General features: G+C 31.8%; 1 protein-coding gene across 2 annotated transcripts in view; it reads left to right on the forward strand.

Annotated features, from left to right (window-relative positions):
• Positions 1–17,397, forward strand: part of LOC107438659 (protein O-mannosyl-transferase TMTC2) — a 392,194-nt gene extending 374,797 nt beyond the window's left edge. For both annotated transcript variants that reach the window (XM_071187375.2, XM_021146497.4), the window contains 4 exons: positions 1,452–1,533; positions 3,407–3,521; positions 8,092–8,155; positions 13,418–17,397. In XM_071187375.2, coding sequence (XP_071043476.1) covers positions 1,452–1,533; positions 3,407–3,521; positions 8,092–8,155; positions 13,418–13,606 — 450 coding nt within the window. In that variant the 3' untranslated portion in view covers positions 13,607–17,397. The remainder of the gene's footprint in view (positions 1–1,451; positions 1,534–3,406; positions 3,522–8,091; positions 8,156–13,417) is intronic.
• Positions 17,398–22,883: the final 5,486 nt, after the last annotated feature.

The following is a 22,883-nucleotide window of genomic DNA, read 5'->3' on the forward strand; positions in this document are numbered from 1 at the left end:
TGAGTATGAAAAGCATATAGGAGAGGATTGAATAGGATTAGCAAGTGGAAAAGAATTGAATGGGATTAGAAGTAGGAAAGGAATTGAATAGGATTAGAAAATAGGAAAGGATTGCATAGGATAAACAAGTAGGAAAGGATTTAATAGGATTAGCAAGAAGGAAAGGGTTGAATGGGATTAGCAAGTAGGAAAAAATTGAATAGGTTTAGTAAATAGGAAAAGATTGAACAGGATTAGCAAATAGAAAAGTTCAGTTTCACACATACAGCACAAGGGTCACGTTAGAATATGTTGTTCGTTGTGAAAGACATACATTTTACTCATCCCAAAATTATTTAGCCTGCTAAAATCAACTGCAGAAACCATTTAAATAAGGTGAAGAATTTTAAAGCTTTTCTTTAGCAAGTGAATAAAGGAATAACTGAATAAAGGAATACCTTACGCAGTATCTCTCTTTTCAGTGTTAAATCATCACTGGTGAATTTGGAATAAATAAAATTAGTTGGAATTTTCTTAGAGAGTGAATAAATGAAAACTTAAATAATAAGGGGGCATATGGGACCACAGGAAAAATACGGGCTAGTCTTTCTGCTGCCTGGCATCTCAGATCGAATACCACGCTCATGAACCTCTGGTGTGCCATTTATTTTGAGTGATTGATTGTAAAAAGCAAAATGTTGTTGATCAAAACTACACTACTTGAGTTGATGAGCTTATGTTAAAGACTTCAATAGGTAAACGTCAGTGACAGCCTCCGAGGTGGAATCTTCTTGTATGCAAAATGTGGCACATCGGACAACAAATAGTTCAATAATTCACTTTTAAATACTTTTTTTTAATTTTGTCAGTACATGAGTAAAGTGTAAAATCCCTTTACAAAACTTCAACGAGAAAACAATGGTGTTTTTTTTCTGTCGTTGTAACAACATGTTGTACGAGATCATCAAATGGTATCTTGGTTAAAGCCTCTGGAGCAATCTAATGTATTATACTGTTACTTGGCAATGCATAAAACTTAATGGGTTTTTAAAAATGTTTAAAATAATGGCAATTTAGTAACATAAGTTTCGAATTTATACAGAGTATAATTTTTCTCAAACACAAAAAAAAAATCAGTATCATGCATTATAGTAATGTTACGTCACGAGATTGCTTTTGCTTGCTTCGCATGTACTATTTTGTTCATAACTCACTATTTAAAATACACAGTTTTGCTGAAAATTAAAGTTTTTTAAGGATTGAAAGGAAATCGAGATTTTTTTTACGTAAAGAAAAAAATTTATTCACAAAATTTTTAATGTTATTTTTTAAAATCATTCACATTATTTAAATAATCATTTAGTCAGTACCTCTTTCAATGAGCATAATTTTAAAATATCCATTAATAAAAAAATCTATGTTATAGTATTGTCTTCGTTTAAATAAAAATTCCCGAATTTTCTATTCTATAGGGACGACTTGAAGAAGCAGAACAATGGTTTTTAAAGGCCAAGTTCATAGCTCCGAATGATTCCAGTGTTTACCAACATTATGGTAAGTATAACATGATTAGAATTTTGTAAATAGTTTTCTTTTAAACGTTAATCCTTATTAAGATTATGAATGATTTTAAAATCAGGATATATTTCTAAAAATCGGTGCACACGGCATACAATAGTTTACATATACACTCTATAAGAAAAAAATCGACGCGCCAAGAAGGAAATGTCTGATTGAAACGAAAATTGATGGATAGGAAGACAATGTACAGTATAGTAAATGATTAAAATTTCAGAACAATTGAATAATTTATTGCAGAGTTACAGCAACAAGTTCAATAAAATGTTGACCCGCCTATAGCCTGGATACAAGCTGCTACACGGCGTGGCATAAACCGATTAAGCTCCTGGATGGTCTCTTGCGGTATTTCCTACCAAATTCTATCCAATTGTCGAACGGGTCATCAACACTCTGTGCCAGATGCAATCGCCTTCCCATCATATCCCAGACATGCTCGATGGGAGAGAGATCTGGTGATCTGGCAGGCCAAGGAAGAGTTTGACAAGCTTGCAGACAGTTCATAGCAACACGTGCCGTATGTGGTCTGGCATTGCCTTGCTGAAAAACCAGCCCAGAGAGCTGCAAAAGAAATGGTAGCAAAACAGGTCTAAGGATGTCGTCGACGTACCGCTGTGCAGTAAGTGTACCTCTAATGACGACCAAAGGGTTCCGGTTGTCAAAGGAAATGGCACCCCAGACCATAATGCCTTGTTGAGGGCCGGTGTGGCGTGCAATAGTGAAGGCAGAATCCCCCCTCTGCCCTGTGCGTCTCCAAACATCGATGATCGTCAGGACACAGTTGGAAGCGGGATTTGTCGCTAAAGACTATACGTCCCCAGTCGGCATCATTCCAGCCATATCTGTTCAAAACATTCATGCATACGAAATTTCAAAGCAGTGCTTCTTCGTGCTTCTTGGTGCGTCGCTATATTGAACAGTCGACCCAATTTTGAGTTTACTACTACCAATGTTCAATTCCGTAGCCTTGTAATTTTGAGCCCAATCCAGAAGTCAAGGGAACTCCTGTATCAAGTATTGGAAGAAATTTGCATTGATGGAGGAACAAACCCTCATTTGCGTTACATGGAGATGAAAACCACAAAAACCTCCCATTGTTAGCCTGGTGGCAAGGGTACCCTAACCCATGGATCACTGACTATACCACTGAGGATATTTTGCGTGAGCACTGTGGTCGGTGTGGTCCGGGTGAGGGCTTGAACCCAAGTCACCTCATTGGAAGACAAGCACTCTATTCCCTGAGTCACCACTGCCCATACAACACTGTTTGTGGAAAGGCTGGATCAAATTCTATAAAACCGAATTTCGGTTTACTTTTTTTTCAAATTCTGATGAAAAATTCTATGGCAGGGACAAACAGAAATTTTGATATTTTACACTTGATTTAATTGAAATATGAACTAAGCAATTTTATGTGCTCACATTTGGTACAAAAATGATTTTGGCAACATTATTTTTTTTGAATAAAACTGAAACTATTTTTTGAATAAAATATCTGAATTCTTCATACGCAATTGCCAAAAATAGAAATGTTTTAACACAAGAATAAGAAATACCTTTTACTCATCATTATTGTAGGCCATTCCAAAATCTTTTAGCTTTTTAAAATGGACCTTGGGTCAAATTTCCTCAATGAGGTTCATCGGGTTTTCTAAAATCTCCACATTTCTCTTAAAAAATTTTTTTATTAAAAGAACAGCAAATATATGGTATTTTTCTTCCATGACATAGTCATTATTATGGATTTACTAATTTAGTATAATAATATTGATTATTATTATAATTGATTTTACGTTTAATGCATAATTTTAATTGAACTATTTTTAAATTGTGTGTTTTCCTAATTTAGGTCAATTTTTATCTGAGTGTGAGAGGCATAATGAGGCGGCAGATATTTACGTACGTGCTGCAGAGCTTGCTATGGACGAATACGAAATTGTGTTTAATGCTGCAAATACTCTAAGGTAAGTTGATAAAAATAAATTTAACTTATTTCATTCTCCCTTTTTTTTCCTCAAAATTTAATCAAGTAGGAAAACACAAATAAAAAATAAGAATGAAAGTTTTATTTGATTTTTTTCTGCACACATTTAACATATATTTAAATATTCAGTAAGATGTTGTCAGAAAAATGATTGAGATAATAAAGCCTTTGCGCATTAAATGTTTAATTAGAAAATAAAACTTACAACTGAGCTACAATGAGGATAAAAAGTAATAAAATATAAATCGTAGAGTTATATTAAAAAAATTTCAGAACATTTGATTGCTGTCTTCAATTTATTTCTCGACGATGTTTAACTAATGATGTTGTTTGTTTTGAGCATTAATACGGTCGTATAGAATCAATTAGAGAAAAGATGCAATTATTATTTTTTATTTACTCTCTTTACATGATTGTATGCATAATCCTTTAAAAACACGAAAACAATCCCTATTTCCTATCACTAGACATACTGTTAAAGGTCTAGGCATACTTAACTCATACTTAACTCAAAGGACACTAGACTTTATCGATAATGTTCAACCAGTGATGTTGTTTAATTAAATCATTAATAACAAATTAATTAAAACAATCCCTATTTCCTATCACTAGACATACTGTTAAAGGTCTAGGCATACTTAACTCATACTTAACTCAAAGGACACTAGACTTTATCGATAATGTTCAACCAGTGATGTTGTTTAATTAAATCATTAATACGGTTGCATAACATCAACTAGAGCAGTGATATAATTATTGATTCTTATTTGCACTTTTTACATGATTTTATGCATAATCTTTTTAGAACATAAAAACAACCCTTCTTTCCAATCACTAGATATAGTGTTAAAGAACTAGACATACCTTAAAAGGATTCTGTTATCTATTTTGCCAACAAAATTGAACAAGAACACTTCCATATGAAAAGAATTTTTACAGGAGCTTAAATGTATAATTGGACTTAGTATTGAATGATTCAAGCATTTTTTTACTGCATTTGAAGTTTTTAAAGTATTTAAAGTTCTGCTATTTTAACCAAAAAATATCTGTTGATATTCGTATAAAATACAAAATCTGTAATAAAATATAATATTCGTCATATTTTCCCCAAAGACGTAATAGCTCTAAGCCACATTGAATGAGTAATGATGCTTACGCGTCCCCAAAATTTGTTGGTAAGTTGCAACAAAACTTTAGATATTTACAGTCATTTTCTTACCACACCAAGCTAGTAAATTTTGTCATTAAGTTAAATGTGTACGTTATAAAACTAACTTTATGGTAATAAAAATCCTTTCTCAGTTTTTTAGAATATCATTCTTTTATACAATACATTTTCTTTCCTAAGTAGCAGATTTTCTTGAATAAAATATTCAGTATCATAGAAATAAATGCAAATTGAATTCGTAAACTATATTACGAACGAATGCTCGTTACGCTAAGTTCCCAGAAGATGGCATTTTATGAAGCGCACTCGGTTTAAAGTTAAATTCAAAATCTATTTCAGACACAAAAAAATAAAAAATACGCTCAGAGATCTAGGGAATGATTTCAGCATTTCAAACGGGTAAAAAATATATAAGTTTATCGAACAAGAACTTATGGTTCGATGCATTTTCGAGATCGCAGATGAATTTTCCCTAGATAAGTTGCTTTAAGGATTTTCTTACAATGAATAAATTTTTTGTTAATATTATAGTAAAAGAGTAAAATCTTTTGCAATCATTCGATCAATAATTTTGTATTATTAAAATGAAATACAGCTGTCATGATAATTTGCTTTTGTAACGAGAAACAATTTCTTTTTATTTGATAATAAAGTATAATTTGCTGTTTATATTGTCTTTTCATATAACAGTTAATAGTCTAAAATTAGTACCTAAATGTTTTACAGAAATGGCAGGGAATGAATGAAACTATTATAATATTAGGTGAAGTCAGTAAACAAAGAAGAAGATGACGTTAAACCAAAAATATGAGGTGCGAAAAAATGAAAAGGAGCCAGAAATTTAGTTGCTGTTGAGATCTAAGAGATTCACGTTTTCACATGCTAGTTGGCAATAATTGCCATACAAGCAATGATAAAAGGTGGATAAGCGAGCTGCTGTCATTCCTTTTCTTTCTTTCTTTTTTTTTTTTTTTTTTTTTTTTTTTTTTTTTTTTTTTTGGTAAGATCGTATACTAAGGACCGTTCCTCGTCGATTTCATGTAGCTATAATCAATGATCAGAGGTATTTGGAACCGTAAGCAAATCTTATGAAGACTTTCAAATCGAACAATCCAGGTTAACTGTCTCAGAGAGTCACCCCCTTGCATGACGATACTAGGCAACTCATAGTCAAGACGATAAAACATTTTCTTTAGTTCTGAGCCACTCACTTCACTGTTCAGATCTATCTCCACGTGTCTTCCCATGGACAACTAATCATGCTTCCATTTTTCAAAGTTAACAGATAAGCGAGATCGTAGCCAAACCGTAAATAGTTGCAACAACGTTTTAAGTCAAAACAATTGCCACTTTAAAAGTGTGCTTGTCCCTTTCACACAAAGAAACAAGCAAATCTCGTAACATAACAAAACCGGTTGAACCTGTTTCCTGGTTACGAATATAAACGAAAGTTGAGAGAAAAATTTACCCAGAAACATTAAGGAGATAGTGCTCATTACGTGACGTCTATTAAGTGATGAGCTAAAGAAACTGATGCCTGAAAATCGGTTTGAAAGAGACGACGAGATTTACTTGTATAACTATTCCAAACAGAAGCCATAACTAATGTTACAATTTTGCATTGTAGGGCTAGTATTACAACGAGATAAATGTCTAAACACCTGTAGGCAATACTTTTGAGTTTCATTATATGTATGAAATAGCATGTATGGATAGTCATTATATGTATGAAATAGCCTCTGAAATTTTATTTATTGACTGAACGTAATAAAATGCAATGTTAATAAGAAGATTATTTCACATACTGTGATATAATAAAATTAAAATTTCTTTAATAATATTGCTACGAGGTTTCTCATTACTTAGAGATAACTTTAGACAGCAGAATTCCTAGACAACAATGAAAAAAAAAATTCTTTTCGAAAATTTCATAAAATTTTACAACATATTTTTTTAGTATCAATACGAAAGTATTTTTCATCAATTAATGAGAAATTTACTTATCTTGGAAAAAAAGCTGGGGAAAATCTGAGTTGAATTTAGCGTCTATCGAAAATTTGACGGTGAATATGAAGGTGAGAAATTGCCATTGGAAATCATTAATCACTGTTAAGTAGTATGTATTATTACATAAGTAAGTAATTAAATTAATTTCATAGATAAGTAATTAGATTATGAAAAAATCATATGACGTTTTAATGGACGCCTCTTTTATTTAATTATACTATATTATATAATGAGGACAAGCACAAACTAGTCAACTCGAAAACACTTTGCCTAGTTTCAATAATTGAGATAAAAATTTTTGTCATAATCAAAATTTTTAGTTAGAGAAAAAAAAATGTGCATGGGGAAGATATTGATTAGTTCCTTGGAAAAACGAAGCAATTTTTCACATAACCGAGCGATCAAAAGTTTGTTAAAGTGACGGTAAAGCTGTGACCTCTCAGTAAAGAAACTTGGAGACTTATTAAAATTATATCATTACTTGGTGACTTATCGAAACGTACTTAATCGAAAATCAAGTCAATCTACTAAAAAATTGTCAAGTTTAATATAATTTGGAGAAAAATAAAACTTAAAGTAAGTTACAAATTGGTAGCAAATTGTTAATGGACTTGTTTTCTTATGTTAATGCGTTAGCAGTAATAGAAAGAATATCTATTTCCAGAATTTTCTCTTCACACATTTGCATCTCCTTAAAAAAAGTTAGTTGTTTTCTTGAAGAAAAGGCTTTTTGAGGATTAAACAACAATTCAAGAATTAATTTAAAGTAAAAAGTTAGGAAATGTTGTGTAATGACTATAATGGCATGAGAGATTACAATATTTTTAATTTTGATTTTGGTAAATATTTTCTAAAACATTAAAGACTATTTATTTTTAGTGGTGTTGGATAATAGTTTAAAAAACGAATATCTTAACATCTTTATCCAGAAAAATTTTAACAAGTACACTTTGCAGTCATACAAATTGCATGCATTAGCAATTTATGTTCTAACAGATTCTCGAAAAATAGCACATAGGTTAAAAAAAATCTCATGCGTAATGTTAATGCGCAATCAGGAGGATACAGCATGGTATGTTTCCATTTATAGGCAAATAAAACAATCAAATTAAATTATATGTTTTAAAATCTGTGTGCTCATTTATCACATAATTTCCACTCAACATTCAGCATTTCATTTCATTCAACATTTTCCCCAGCTGTTACTTCAAAAAAATATAAATAAATTAACGAAAAATATACTAACAATATTGATTGTTTCAATCACTCAAAGTACTTTTATATCACGAAATTTAAAGTTTATCACAAGTTTATTAAGAATACATACGTATATTTTAAATAAAATGTATTTCTAAGCAAATTTTTTCCTATATAGGCAAGCCGGACGCAATGCTGAAGCTGAAACCTTTTATTTGGTAGCAGTAAAGTTAAAACCAAACGTAAGTTCACTCTAACTGCATTAAACCAAAAAAGTAGCTAAAATTTTGGGATATTTGTTTGCACTTTTATTTGATATATATTTGAAGCATGCAAATACGTTTAGCAATGTTGTACCATGTAAAAGACGACGTGGCACCATATCGACTTTAAAATAAATGGTGAAATCAACGAATTTACCACTATCTTCAAAATGAAGTTCCTCTGGAAATTCATCTACTTTAAACAAAACATAATAAAAGTAGTCAGCTCACAAACTTAAAACGGCTTTTATGTCCATTTCATAATATATATAAACTGCTGTTTGTAGAAAATGCAACACCATGAAGGAATCATCAGAATCAAATGAAATTCGCAGCAAATGTCAATTATAGGATATTATGCAATTTAATAAAGTTTCAGAGCCATCGCGCGTGCGTGGCGCGCGCAGCGCCCTCTGAATTGATGCTGAAAGCGTATAAATAAAGTGCTGTAGCGGGACGTTGAAAATAGTCTATGATTATTTGTTAGTGGCAAACGTTTAGTGAGACCTGAGTATGCCTCCACGACGGAAGAATAAGAAATTCAAGCAACTTACGGAGTTTGAACGAGGGAGGATAATCGGCCTTCGAGAAGGAGGATTTTCCTATCGCGCAATAGCAGCTCGTATGCAGCGGAACAGTTCCACAGTGATGCGAGTTTGGAAGCAGTGGACCGACGAGCACCGAACAACTCGAAAAACAGGCACTGGACGACAGAAGGTGACGTCAGAGCGCGATGATCGACACCTGCTCCGCATGGCGGTGAATGATCGCACAGCTTCCTCCAGGCAGCTGGCAGCACATTGGTCTACTGCTACAGGTGTACAATTGTCGGCTTCGTCAATTCGTCGTCGTCTGCTGCGCCGTGGATTGCGTGCAAGGGTGCCATTATACAGGATTCCCCTCACGGCGGATCATCGACGGCTGCGTCGGCAGTGGGCTCTTGAGCACAGAGACTGGCGAGCTGATTGGCACCAAGTTGTCTTTTCAGATGAATCACGCTTCAATTTGTGGACCCATGATGGCCGTGTTCGTGTTAGACGTTATGCCGGTCAACGCTGCCTTCCTGAGTGTATTATTGAACGACATAGTGGTCGAACACCCGGAGTTATGGTCTGGGGTGCGATTTCGTATCATGGACGATCCAATTTGATACGAATTGAGGGTAATCTCAATAGCAACAGATACGTCCGTGAAGTGCTACAGCCCGAAGTCGTTCCTTTCCTTCAAGGCATCCCTGGAGCTATCTTTCAGCAGGATAATGCACGCCCACATGTTGCGCGGACTGTTAGAGACTTCTGTTCAGCACAACGCATGCAACTTCTTCCTTGGCCTGCTTATTCGCCGGATATGTCGCCTATTGAGCACGTGTGGGATATGGAGGGTCGGCGTCTCACTCGTGATCCGCGTCCTGCAGTTTCCAAAGACGAACTTTGGTTGCGCATACAAGCGATATGGAATTCTCTTCCTCAAGCAGATATTCAACATCTGTTTGACTCCATGCCACGTCGTATAGCAGCACTTATTGCAGCGCGTGGTGGCTGCACCAAATACTGATTTCGGACGCTTAATTTGTTTCTTTTGTTTTGAAAATTTCATCATTTATTTGTATCAGTACAAGTCGTTTCTGCATTAAATTTCATTTGATTCTGATGATTCTTTCATGGTGTTGCATTTTCTACAAACAGCAGTTTATATATATATATATATATATATATATATATATATATATATATATATATATATATATATATATATATATATATATATATATATATATATATACATAATACATATATATATATATTTATATATATATATATATATATATGTTACGGTGAAACACCGAAATCTGGAGAATGTCGACATTCACCGGTGAATGTGAACAATCACATAGTCGCTTTGATGAATGTCCGAAATATTTGTTATATCCAATTTTATATTAATTTATTCGTTAATATTATTATATTTATTTGATATATTCATATTTATTCTGTATTTTAATACTTACTGACGTTAGATTAGAAGAAACATCAGTGTTTGGAGTATCGGGCAAATATATACCTGGCAATGGCACTTGACATCAAAAAAACATCAGTGAAGGGTATACCGGGTAAATGTATAAACCTTAAAAAAACATCAGTGTAGGGTATACCGGGCAGTGGCACTTAACCTTAAAAAAACATCAGTGTAGGGCTAAAATATCGAATAAATGTAATTATATCCACGATTAAATTCATATCAAATCGAATGTAATAAATATTTCGGACATTCACCAAAGCATATCTGTGATTGGCGATATACACCGGTGAGGGTCCGTATGTACAAGAATGGAATGAAATATTCGATCTTTCCCGACGTATTTGGTGTTTGTCGACATTCACCGGTGAAAGTCAACAACCACCGATTTTGGTCTTTCGCCGTGACATATATATATATATATATATATATATATATATATATATATATATATATATATATATATATATATATATATATATATATATATATATATATATATATATATATATATATATATATATATATATATATATATATATATATATATATATATATATATATATATATATATATATATATATATATATATATATATATATATATATATATATATATATTCACAGAAGTATTGGAGATGAACACTTTTCAAAGGGCATTTACATGAGATTTGGGAAATTTCGATTCCTTATTAAATATGTCTACTTTAGGGTCAAGATGACTCTTGTCTTAACAGGAAACAGTTTTTTGGATTGAAGTTCAGATTTTTCAACACTTCATCTTCCACTCATTTTTAAAAAAAATCAAAGACAAAACAGAGGGCAGTTTCATTATTACTAACAAGAGACAATTGAAAAATTAACATCATAACACAAATATGTACACACATCCGAAAATCAAAATCATTTTCGACAGAAAAGGGGATTTCCCGATGAAGCACCGTCGTGGGTTCGATCCTCGCCGGCCGAAGACTCCCCGTGTAGTAAATGGTGACTGATGCACGTTAAATCTGTCGAGTCTCAAAGTCCTCCATGTTCCCACAACAAATCAATACCTCTGGGGGTACTGATCCAGGAGTTTCCTTGTCTTCTGGATTGGTTCAAAATTACAAGGCTACGGAGTTGAACGTAAGTAGTCGTAAACCCATGAAATTGGGTCGGCTGTTCAACGACGGTTATAAAATAAAATAAAATCAACTAGTGATATCTAATCATCCCCAGATAAAATTCTGGTGGAAGAGTAATGTAGTGTAACTACCACTACAATAATACAATCCCAATTCGCCAGTATATAAGACGCGTTAACTCAATTCTGTCTAAGGGATATCTTTTGATACCTTAAGTACCGCACGTGATCTGAACCCGCCAACCTCGATAGAAACGCTCATCTTGAAATGAACACGTCTAATTTGATAAATAGAACATAGTGAACAGTTGACTTGCTATATGTGACTGCGACATTGTGCTTCTCACGCTGTTGCTATTCAGTCTTGATCAAACACAAGGGGAATAGCTTTTGATTCATGAAGTTTGACATTGTCAATAATCCTCCTTTTACAAGCTGTTTAAGCTTTTTTTTTAAAAAAAAGAACAATCCTCAGATTTTAAATCGGGAGCTTTAATTTTTTATTTGTACACCATTGCTACCCGACTTACTTATTTTAAACAAAGCAGTTATTTTAAAATACGAATATAATTTACATTATAATAAAAATTTAATTAGAAAAACATTTGCATACCTTTTATTTGAATCCAAAAAATTACTTGTTTTTTAAGAATAAAAATCAAATTAAATGTTTTTTTCTGTTCATTTATGAAAAAATTATAATATTTTGGTGAAGGAGTTGACTTTCACCGATTACTCGAATAGGCTGCTCATCATTAGGAACACAATGAAATAGCTTATATGATGGTCTTAACTTTTGCCTCGAGGGTTCCTTTGTCTTCCGAGTCAGGTGCACTAGTACAATAAGTTTAAAATTGAACATTAAAAACGGCGCATTCACAATATGGTTTGCACGTGATCTTTACTATAAAATAACGAATGCTCATAAAATAGTTTCAAATATAAATATTTCTTACATCATACTATCAAGGTTTTATTTGTAAAAGTGTTCTTATTTGTAAAGTGTTATTTACATAAGGGGGAGTGGGGTGAAACTAGGTACCTTAGTTTTGCGAAATTAGTTCTGTTTTCCTGAGGTCAAATGTTGAATTGCACTTAATTAATTTAACTTATCGACAAGAATAACCTCCCACATTGGCGTGTTGTAATTGATTAATTCAAAACTTGTGTTTGTTTTACTATGTTAATTCTCTAATGTTCGCTTGTTTTTAAGCAATCCTTTTTTATTGGTCATTACAGTTATAAAAATTATTTTTAATCCAGCTTACTAAAATTCATACCTTAACAAACATTAAGGATTTAACCCGATAAGTAGCGCTGTACTGTTTAGTTAAGATAAGTTCTGTTCGTGGGGTAAAGCCATGTACTACCCAGTCCGGAGTCCTCCTCCCTTTGCTATGTGTCTATGTTCGGTCCTCGTAAGCTACAGTGCAGAGAAAGAAGAAGATAACTGCATCCAGAAGTGAAGAAAGGTTTTACGAACCTCAGGACAAAATTTATTGTGGGTTCCTTCCTTAAAGCACAAAAAGTCTTTATACAAAATCGTAGTATGAATTTAGGAAAATTATCCGCCACTTTCTTTTGAAAAACATTAACAATTACTTTTTTGGTAAAGAATTTCGGTCGGGCCTTCAGCCTTTCCGAGCCCCTAAACAATTTCCCCTCCTTCTTGAGTATGGCCTTGACTACATCATATGTACATTACATACATAATTTTCTTAAATTGTTATTTGAAATAGAATTGTTTGCTATTTTTCCACTGAAATTCTAGTGTTTCTAAATTTCCCACAGAGTGAGCATGTGTACCCGAATTTAGCACATCTTTGGGGTAAAATCGAGTGGTTTGATTTTTTTCTTGAAAAAAAAAGTCTTTTATAAAAAGTAGTACATGTTAGGACTTTTCGAGAATGATATATTGTACATAACAAAACAATGCGTATCTTAGTTAAATCAGACAGTTTCTAGGCGGAAGAGTTTCGGTCCTACAGGCCATCGAATCTTAGCCACCCAGTATTACACCACCTTCCCCTATACCTTCAAACTACTGTCACTAACATACCATTGAAAGTAATACTAATGAGTTATTCTTGTGCTTTGCAGGAAGTCACCAGTCATATGAACTTAGGAGCCATGCTTCACGTGAATGGCAAACTTCAAGAAGCAGAACAATCTTACTTGGAAGCTTTGAGATTAAGACCAGATGATCCTATTACACAAAATAATCTTCAAAAATTAAGAAATCTTATTTCACAAAGGCAAAGAAGAGACAATGCCAGAAAACGACATTAAATGGGTCACCATTTCAAATAAAAAAAATGCTATTTTTTGTTTCTTCAAACTAGAGGGAGCATTATAAGAAGAAAACAATGTCGCTTTCTCTCACACTTTTCTTGGTGTTATATTTTTTAAGTGACACTGAATTTAAACGTCAGCATGTTCGTGTTGATTTTTTAGTGTACTAAGAAGTTATATAACTGGCAATTGAATACATTGCGTTTTTAAGAGCTCGTGCGTATTAGAATGTGAATGAAGCTAAACTGTATGATGCTTCTGCGCTAATATGAAGTGATAGCAACGGACAAGCGGTAAACAGATGTACTGTTTTTTTTTCTCTGATGCAGTTTAACTATAACCAATGCAGTTTTACTACAAGTAATATGTCATTAATGAAATTCAAACTCTTAAGTCTGATTATTTATATCCTGTTTTTATAATTCTACTAGAAACCGTTTATACCAGTTTGAATTTAAAAATTATTTAATTACATACAGTCTTAGGTCTGCAGTTGTATCTCACTCATAGTTACAAACTACTAACATCTGCTCGTCTTGAACCACAAATAGCATTCTAACTTTCGAACTCATTTTGAATTATGGATCTTTAACTATAAACTTTTGAACATTTTTAGCCATGTATCTCTAAAGGATTTTGAACTATCGACGTTCGAGCTTGCTTTAAATCACAGATGTCGAATCAAGAGATTGTTTTAATACATAAATTACGAGTTACTAAGCATCAAGCATGAACAACATATTTGGAACTACCCACGTTCATAATTGAGAAAAATATTTTAATAGAATGATGGTTATTACTGTACTACAGTCCAGGAATCGCAAGTTCAAGTCATGTTTGGGAGGAAATCTATAGCTCCGGACATCTATCTCTGTGTATTCCAGTCCAGGAATCGTGAGTTCAAGTCACGTTTAGAAGGAAATCTATAGTTCCGAGAATATATCTATAGTTCAAAGAATCAATTAAAAGTTCAATGAGGAAAACAATTGTTCAAGACGAACTCTAAGGGCAGTAGCTAGTAGCTCTCTGTGCCATACTACTTCAGCTATATTTTTCTCAGTTTTTAAAATATTTGGTACATTGGTACAAAAATTTCAGTTTGTATATTATAGAAAGCATCAAAGTTAAATAATTTTCAGTGGTTATGCTGGCGATTTATCAAACTGCTTCTAAAGCTTAACATCTACACTTTAAAGTATCATATTATGTGTAACAACCTATCACTCTTCGTTGTCAAGTGATCACGGGAAACTGCAATTAATCTAGTCATGGTTAATGTTCACTTCACTTAGAAAAAGACTGAAGATAACTTTTATTGTGATGTGACAAAGTGTCACATAGTGATTATATTTTTCTTTAAGTAAATGAAAAAACAGAAAGTTTAAGTGATGAATATTTAGATCAATGTATTTTCTAAAAAATGCATTAAAATGTTGAAAAGATTTCCACCACCTAAGGTTGAGTTTTATTGTAAACCTGGCAGTAAAATGGGTTCTAGTAAAAGAAAGATTAACTGTTTCTCAACTTGAAGCATAATCTAGATTGTGAAACATGTTAAACAAATAAATAGTAAGTTGATTTTTGTTTACCAAAGATACCACTAGTCCTAGCGAAGGTATCCAACATTGTCTACATAAGTACTTCAAACATTTATTGAACAGAAAAAGTAAGGATTTCGTTTCCTTATAACTTTTCTTTTTCGCATTACTCAAACCTTAAATATTTAAGTGATTAATGGCTATACTGTGTATCAGCACAAAGAAAATGTATCGGTGAAATTACTATTTGTAAAAATTGTAGTGAAATTAACTTTAGTATGAATATTCGTCAACTTTATATATGTTGTTGTTTTGCTTTTTTTTCTATACAAAACTGTTTTATTATGTATGATATTTAAATTTTATGTTATTTGACTGCTTCATTCCATTTTCAAATTATTAGTGCACTATAAAGACACAATTCATGCACATATTTTCTTGTTGTATACCAGAAATCGTCTTCCTGTATGTGTGAGCACTTTGGATAATGACAGTGGAAACCGTCTATGGAAGATCGAGCTTCAGTTGAATCATATTAAATGGTGTTTTTTCTACTATACAATGCAACATATTCATTTAGTAGACTAGAATGGAATGAAATATAAATATTTTATGTAGATACACTGCATTTGACTAATCACTGCAAGATTTTTGTGTTAAAACCTTTTAAAATAGTTATTAATTATCGTCTTACCGGAAAAAAAATTTAATGGGATACAATTTTTGGATTTTAGACTGATTTCTTTTATCTATTAGAAATTAGTATGGTACTTTGCTTATTACTTCAATAAAAAAGAGTAAACAATATATTTTTATTTGATGTTAGAAATTTGAACATCAATTAAAGTAATGTCTTGGCTAAACAGAAAAATTACCGTGAGTTATAAGTTATTATTTAACTATTTTTATTAATTTTAATAAACTACAAGTAAAACTTAAAATGCAAAATTTTTCTCGTTTAGAAAACAGAGTTTTTTTAATCATCGGACTTATAGTAAATGTGTGAACAGTAAGTATTGTAAATAAATATTAAAGCGAAAAAAAATCCAAGCGTTTTCAAAATACCCTAATCGAGGTCAAACGCAGAAAATATGGAATCAGTATCATTAAATAAGCAGTTTATTTGTCGGATGGGAATGTTATATTTAACTATTTTCATTAATTTTAGTAAACTACAAGTAAAACTTAAAATGTAAAATTTTTTCTCGTTTAGAGAACAGAGTTTTTTTAATCATCGGACTTATAGTAAATGCGTGAACAGTAAGTATTGTAAATAAATATTAAAGAGAAAAAAAATCCAAGCGTTTTCAAAATACCCTAATCGAGGTCAAACGCAGAAAATATGGGATCAGTATCATTAAATAAGCAGTTTATTTGTCGGATGGTAATTAAAAACGTTCATCAATTCTTTAGAGCCTTATTTTTAACGTCATTCCACACAAAAAGTGTTTTTGGTTGGTTTCCTTCCTATTTTGCACTTAACGATCTCAAAAAAAGATTCGTTAAGTTTTAATATTTCTTCTTCTCATGTAAATATCAATTTACATCAATTTATAAATTTTTTTAACGCAAAATTTTTATTACATTTTTTTAGTCATAGATAAAGTGAGTGGATAAAGGAATAACAATATTGTAAGGTGCAAATTTGTCAATCAGTTTCAAGGTAAGATTAAAAAAGAACCACAAAGACTCTAAAATAATTATTTTATAATTTAAACGAAGAGAAAATACAAATTTCGAAGTCAACAAATGTGTCAAAAATATGACAAAAATACTAATTTTTAACTCAAAAAAGCAGTCACAAACACATAGTCCTTCTCGCCGATAAGTACTTCAAAAAAGCAAGGAAAAAAAGTCAGCAAAAAATTCCGAATCAAATTGCGGTAAAAAGTACTGGCACTCGTGCGTATTACTTGTACCATAAAATCCACTTTTACCGGAACATGTTACGGAACAAAAATTTGAGATGCAGTAATTTTTACAGTAATAATTACCGTAAAATCCTTAAATCAATCCAGTTAAACATTACAGTAAAAATTACGGTATAATAATTTACGGTAAAATCGATTTTACGGATGATCCACCCAAAGTGCCGGTACTTTATACCGTAATTTGATTCTGAATTTCTTACAGTATGGACGACGCAGAAATATATTAATTATCGAAGAAGTTGAATAAATATATTTTTTCGTGTTTCTTTCGCTGGTTAATTCAGAAAAGTAATTAAAAATAGTCAATGGAAAAAGAAAATATTTTAAAATATCCATTATTTATTCATTTCACAGCAAAACATATATATTTGACTTTTCCTTCTAAGTAAGAAAAAAGTTAAAATAATTAAACTATTTGGTGAAATTATAATGGAAAAAGATATTTTAAAAAAAGAGTTTACCATTTATGGTTTACCGTAAATTTTTATATCAGTTTTTAAAATTTTAATTACACTTAATATGCATATTATACTTTAATGAATTTAGTTATACATGAATTTCACAGACTTAATATTTAATTAATTATCTTTCAACACCTTTTTCAGATGCATTGTAAGATTTTAAAAAAATAATGAGTTAATATCAAATACTTTAATAAAGCATGAAATAATCCCTTCAAATTTTTTTTTCTCAGAGATCAAAGTAAATTAAAAATACATTCAAAAAGATTTGCTTTTTATAACTGATATTACTTAATTAGTAGATTTATGAATAAAGAAAACTATTACTAAATTATAAAAGAATAAATTCATGCATTTCTTTTTCCATTTCATTTATTCCTTATCGGAACAATTAGGATTAAAAACTATCTTGAATTTTGTTATTTTTAAGTCATCAAAGAGGCTTTTTTCAAATAACATCATTAAACTACAGGTTTTTCATGAAATAATATCTTGATTGTTACATGAATTGAAATTTATGGGTTAGAAATTGTGAGATTAAAAGTGATCATTTAAGCAACAGACTTTTTAAATCTTAAATATAATAATTATGCTCTATTATAAGAACACTGAAATTTAATTAAATAAGTGATTTTCTATGAAAATGTCTGTAAAAAGACTATGCATTGTAAAAAAGACTATGCATTTCTATATAGAGACTATGCATTATAAAAGAGACTAAGATACTATGCATTATAAAAAAAGACTGCAGTTTCTATGAAAAGACAATGCAGTATGCTCAAATTGCTACAGTTTAAATACTGAGATAATCGATTGGGCGGTAATGGTTTAAATGTTGGTTAAATTGATTGCTCGATACTGGTTTATAGGCTAGAAAAAGTTATTGAGCTGCGGCAAATTTACCATGCAGTTATCAATTCTAACTACTTTCTTTGATTGAAAGAGAAAGTTGAGTGTCGAAAAATACAAAATCAATATTTTAAAGTACAATGCAATTGATAAAAATTCAAGCAGTAGCTAATACAGTTCTTCTATAATTATTCTCCAACCAGGGAAATTTAGATCAAGTATGAAAGCCTTCTTTTAAATTTTTTATTCTTGTTCTTAAAAATACATCATGTATGGTAAATTTATAGTAATTTTATTCCAACATTTTTAATGCAGTTAAACTATATCTTGATGCGAAGGGCAAGATAGTAACAGTTGGACTTGTACAATTTTACTACAATTCAGTTTACGGAAATACGTATATTTTATGATCTGTTAAAGAAGAAGAATGTAAATCGAGCTGATGCGCCTGTAAAATTAACTCTAAATGGGATAATTGTAGAGAAATTTCGCATTGTTTGAGCAATAAATATTAAATTTTATTAAAGCAATAATTTATAAATGATATTAAAAACAAAATTGCCTTTTAATTTCTGTTCTTACTTCTCAGCTGTGCATTTCAGAACTACAATAAGTTCTCAGCTAAGCATTCCTGAAGTAAATTAACTTCTTAGCTATGGATTTCTGAGATAAAACAAGCTCTTAACTATGTACTTTAAAGATATTTTATTAAAATTTAATGCTGCATTTAATGTATATAACCAAATTAAATACTACTCCATTTTTTTAAATTCTTTATGCAGAGTGTGTCATCTGAAATTTCGAGTTAATATAATACCAATTTAGTTTAATAATTTTATGTGACACTCCTTATGCAATTTCGTTCAAGTAGAGTACCACTATTATTCCGTTATCGAAATAATAAAAATAAATGTGTAAAATCTTCATGCGTATGCGTATTTTAAAACAAAATCTGAATATATGCTGAATTTGTGTTTGTAACATTTATTCATTATGTCATTGTACCATTCTAAGTGATGATATAATCTTATGGTATACGTCTGCAACTGAGCTTAGTAAATGAAGCAAAAGAAATTCAACAAAAATACATGATTTTAAAGTTAAAACTGTATTTCTGAATTTTTTTGTTTGTATTGGTCTTTTAAGATCTCGTAACAATGTTTTTCCCACTAGTATGTGATAACTATTTAAATATTTCCTCAACAGTGTATAGATATCACTATAATAAACTTATAACATGTTGAATGTAGTTTGTGATGATTTTTAAAAATATGCATCTTTATTTGAAACTAAAAACAGCTGGCATTTATGTGCATAACTATTCATATTTCTTAATTTCTTTTAAGTCAGTTAACTTTAAAAGGCACTCGTCAGTGTTGAATTTTCCGGCCAAATGTATAACGGCCAGTGGCACTTAACCTTAAAAAAAACATCAATGTAGGGCATACAGGGCAAATGTGCATGATTAATTGTTACGATTTGTTGAGATTAAGAAACATAAGTTTTTTTTTACTGACTCAAACAGTGGAGAATGAGAGGATTGTGTGTTTCGTAGGTTCAACCCCACTACTGCAAGTTAAGTACAGGGATCCTATCATTGAAGTTGATGCCTCAATCAAAATATTCTCTCCAGAACTGCATCAAAATTTCTTTAAAACATAATGAAGTAGTAGGAACTTTGGCTAACAAAATTACATTCAGCTACAAAAATGCAATTAGATAGCTATCATGTCATGGTAGACAAAACATGACAAAATCTACAAAATTTAAGCGCTCTCCTGTTTAAATTAACATGCTCAATATGATGTCCACAATTGTCCTCTAACATCTGGACCATGAAATCAACTTTTAATCCGAGTACTCGTTTTTAACCTGCAAAGGACAAAAAAGTCTTTCCAGACTTAAAGACAAAAAAGTCTTTAAATCTGGACGCAGATGTGAAGAAATCATAGTAAACTAAAGTCTAGGAGGTATATTCCTACAGCTAAAAGCCGCAACAATTCAAGTCTGGGGATCTGGTAGACAAAACTGTCAGAAAATGTGCCTTTCAGTGCTGTTTTTTTTTCTGGAAGAAATTTCTAGCATTTAATTGTGGCACTATTCAATTTTCATGGAGTTCATCTGCATGAAGTTTGAAATAAACTGTTCTAAAGTGCTAAATTTAAATATAGACATTCCGTACAACAATCGATGCGTCTTGAATATACTGCAGACAAATGGTGAAAATGGAAATTTGATTAAATCTCTAAGGTAGATGATCAATTCATAGAAGATGTTAAAATAACAACTCTTGGGGGATTTCTCTAAGTAGAGTGAGTGATCAAATCATTTAACTGTTTCAGTGTAAAGTTGAAATAATATATGGATGTTACGATCAATGTAATTAATTAATTAGTATTAATACACTTGGTCATTATTAATAATAACCAAGTAAGTCGGTTAAAATTTATCAATGGTCAATGTAATAATTTTCCGCTAATTTGGATAGAGATTTCCAATACGCAAGCGTAATGGCAATTTTTCGTGCAAGCAGCTGGACAATATTAGTTGTTTATTTACATGTATCCGCCCGTAGTTTGCATGAGTTGTTCATTTCTTGAGTGAATACTTTCTGATAGCTTTTTGCTTCATCATATTTTTAATTTTTTTTCTTTTGAGACACTTAACCTTAAAAAACAAACACCAGTGTTGGATTTTCCGGGCAAATGTATAACGGCCAGTGGCACTTAATCTTAAAAAAACATTAATGGCAAATATGCACCGGGAAGTAGCACTTAGTTTTTAAGAAAACATCAGTTTAGGTTATATTGTGTAAAGGTATACCTGGCAATCGCGTTTGACTTTAAAAGTACATAAGTTTAGGGTAAACAGGGCTATGGCTCTCACTTCTTCTGATTAATCCGATTATTAAAAATAATAAACATTGATTATGATCCATCACCTCATTCCATGCACTAATATTTTCTTTAATCATTTGTAACTATATAAAATTTATTTAACTCAAGAATTCAAAAATTACCATTCATCTATAAATATGATGTTATACAAAAGAATAAAAAAATCAAATAAAAAAAAAGAAAAAAGAAAATCATGTCTCCGCTGTGGACACCTGAAATCACTGAGGTACTCTGGAGGAGAAAAGTGCTTTGCCCTCTGTACCAAGTGCTCTTCGGCCCAGGCATTCCCTGAACATCTACTGGGCTGCCTCGGTCTTTTAAAACAAGACCTAATTGAAAGACCCTTACTTGTTTTAGACTTTTTGAAGGTGAACAATCTCATGGACCTTGTCTAGCTAGGCTAGAAATGGGGATTTGAAAGAAGAAAGAAGAAGATAAAAAAATCAACTTTTAAAGCTGTTGTTTTAAATTAAAACGCAAGTAAAAATCTGTAGGTTAATTTTAGTTTTGCCCATTTCATCTTCGTTATTTTCATCCAACTTGGTTATTTTATATTTTTATTAAAACAGTTAAGAGATTTAATCAAATCACTTAACATAATCACAAATCACAGGGGAATCACACGACAAGGCGTGACTTTAACATCTTCCGTGAATTATCAAATTTCCATTTTTTCATCATCAGTAATCATCTAATTCAGTATGCCCAAACTACACAACCTCGGGGCCTCCCTGGCCGAGCGGTGTCGCCCGAAAATGCCCTGTTAAGCGTGGAGGTGGCTGGTTCGAATCCTACCGTAACCCAGGATGTATACTTCGTGATGTTTTTTTCTGTGTTGTGCTATCTGTCCTTCAACTTGACAAAGGTTATAAGTCTTAGTTGAGCACACAAACCAGCAAATGTATGTTGTACCAATAAAACAATAAAGTATGCACAACCGCAATTGAGATGCTGATAGTAATCACTCGACCTTCACATCACACTCTCCAATCAACCAAATGTGAGAGGACTTTTTGGCACACATATTATTACACACTTATGCAGGCTTGTGTGCACAATTATTTAAGTATGGTATATAAGACTTTGTCAAGTACAAATATGGGTAGTACAATTCAGAGAAAGACAGCATGAAACGGCGAGATTCCAACCTACTATCTCCACGCGACATAGCGTTTGGCGGGTAATTCCACTCAGCTTGTAAGACCCCGACTTTTTTGGCTTTCAAACATGCCGGGGACATTCACAGGATTTTAAACCATTAAAACACAAAAAGTTTAAGTATAGTCCTATCAAACATGCAGTATTGAGCACGGGATTCGAACTTCATAGCAAACATAAGTGGGAGAAGTCTAAATGGTGTTTGTATCAGTTACACAAGGCCAAAAAGTATGTATGGTTTTATAGATCTTTTCTATCACAGATTTAGTTACGTTTGATTGATAGCCTTGCATTAGAGCTGTACTAATGTGCTATCTAGTTACATTGTTAGATCTATTAACTTAATTATTTCAGCCAAGCAGTAGTATTCAAGCTCGTCAATGATTGCAAGTATCATAATCTGGCGTAATCCGGCATCTTAATACTCTGACGACCCGTAG

This window comes from Parasteatoda tepidariorum, chromosome 11 (assembly GCF_982258835.1).
Source record: "Parasteatoda tepidariorum strain Cologne lab strain chromosome 11, Ptep-v5.0, whole genome shotgun sequence".
Classification (NCBI taxonomy): Eukaryota; Metazoa; Arthropoda; class Arachnida; order Araneae; family Theridiidae; genus Parasteatoda; species Parasteatoda tepidariorum.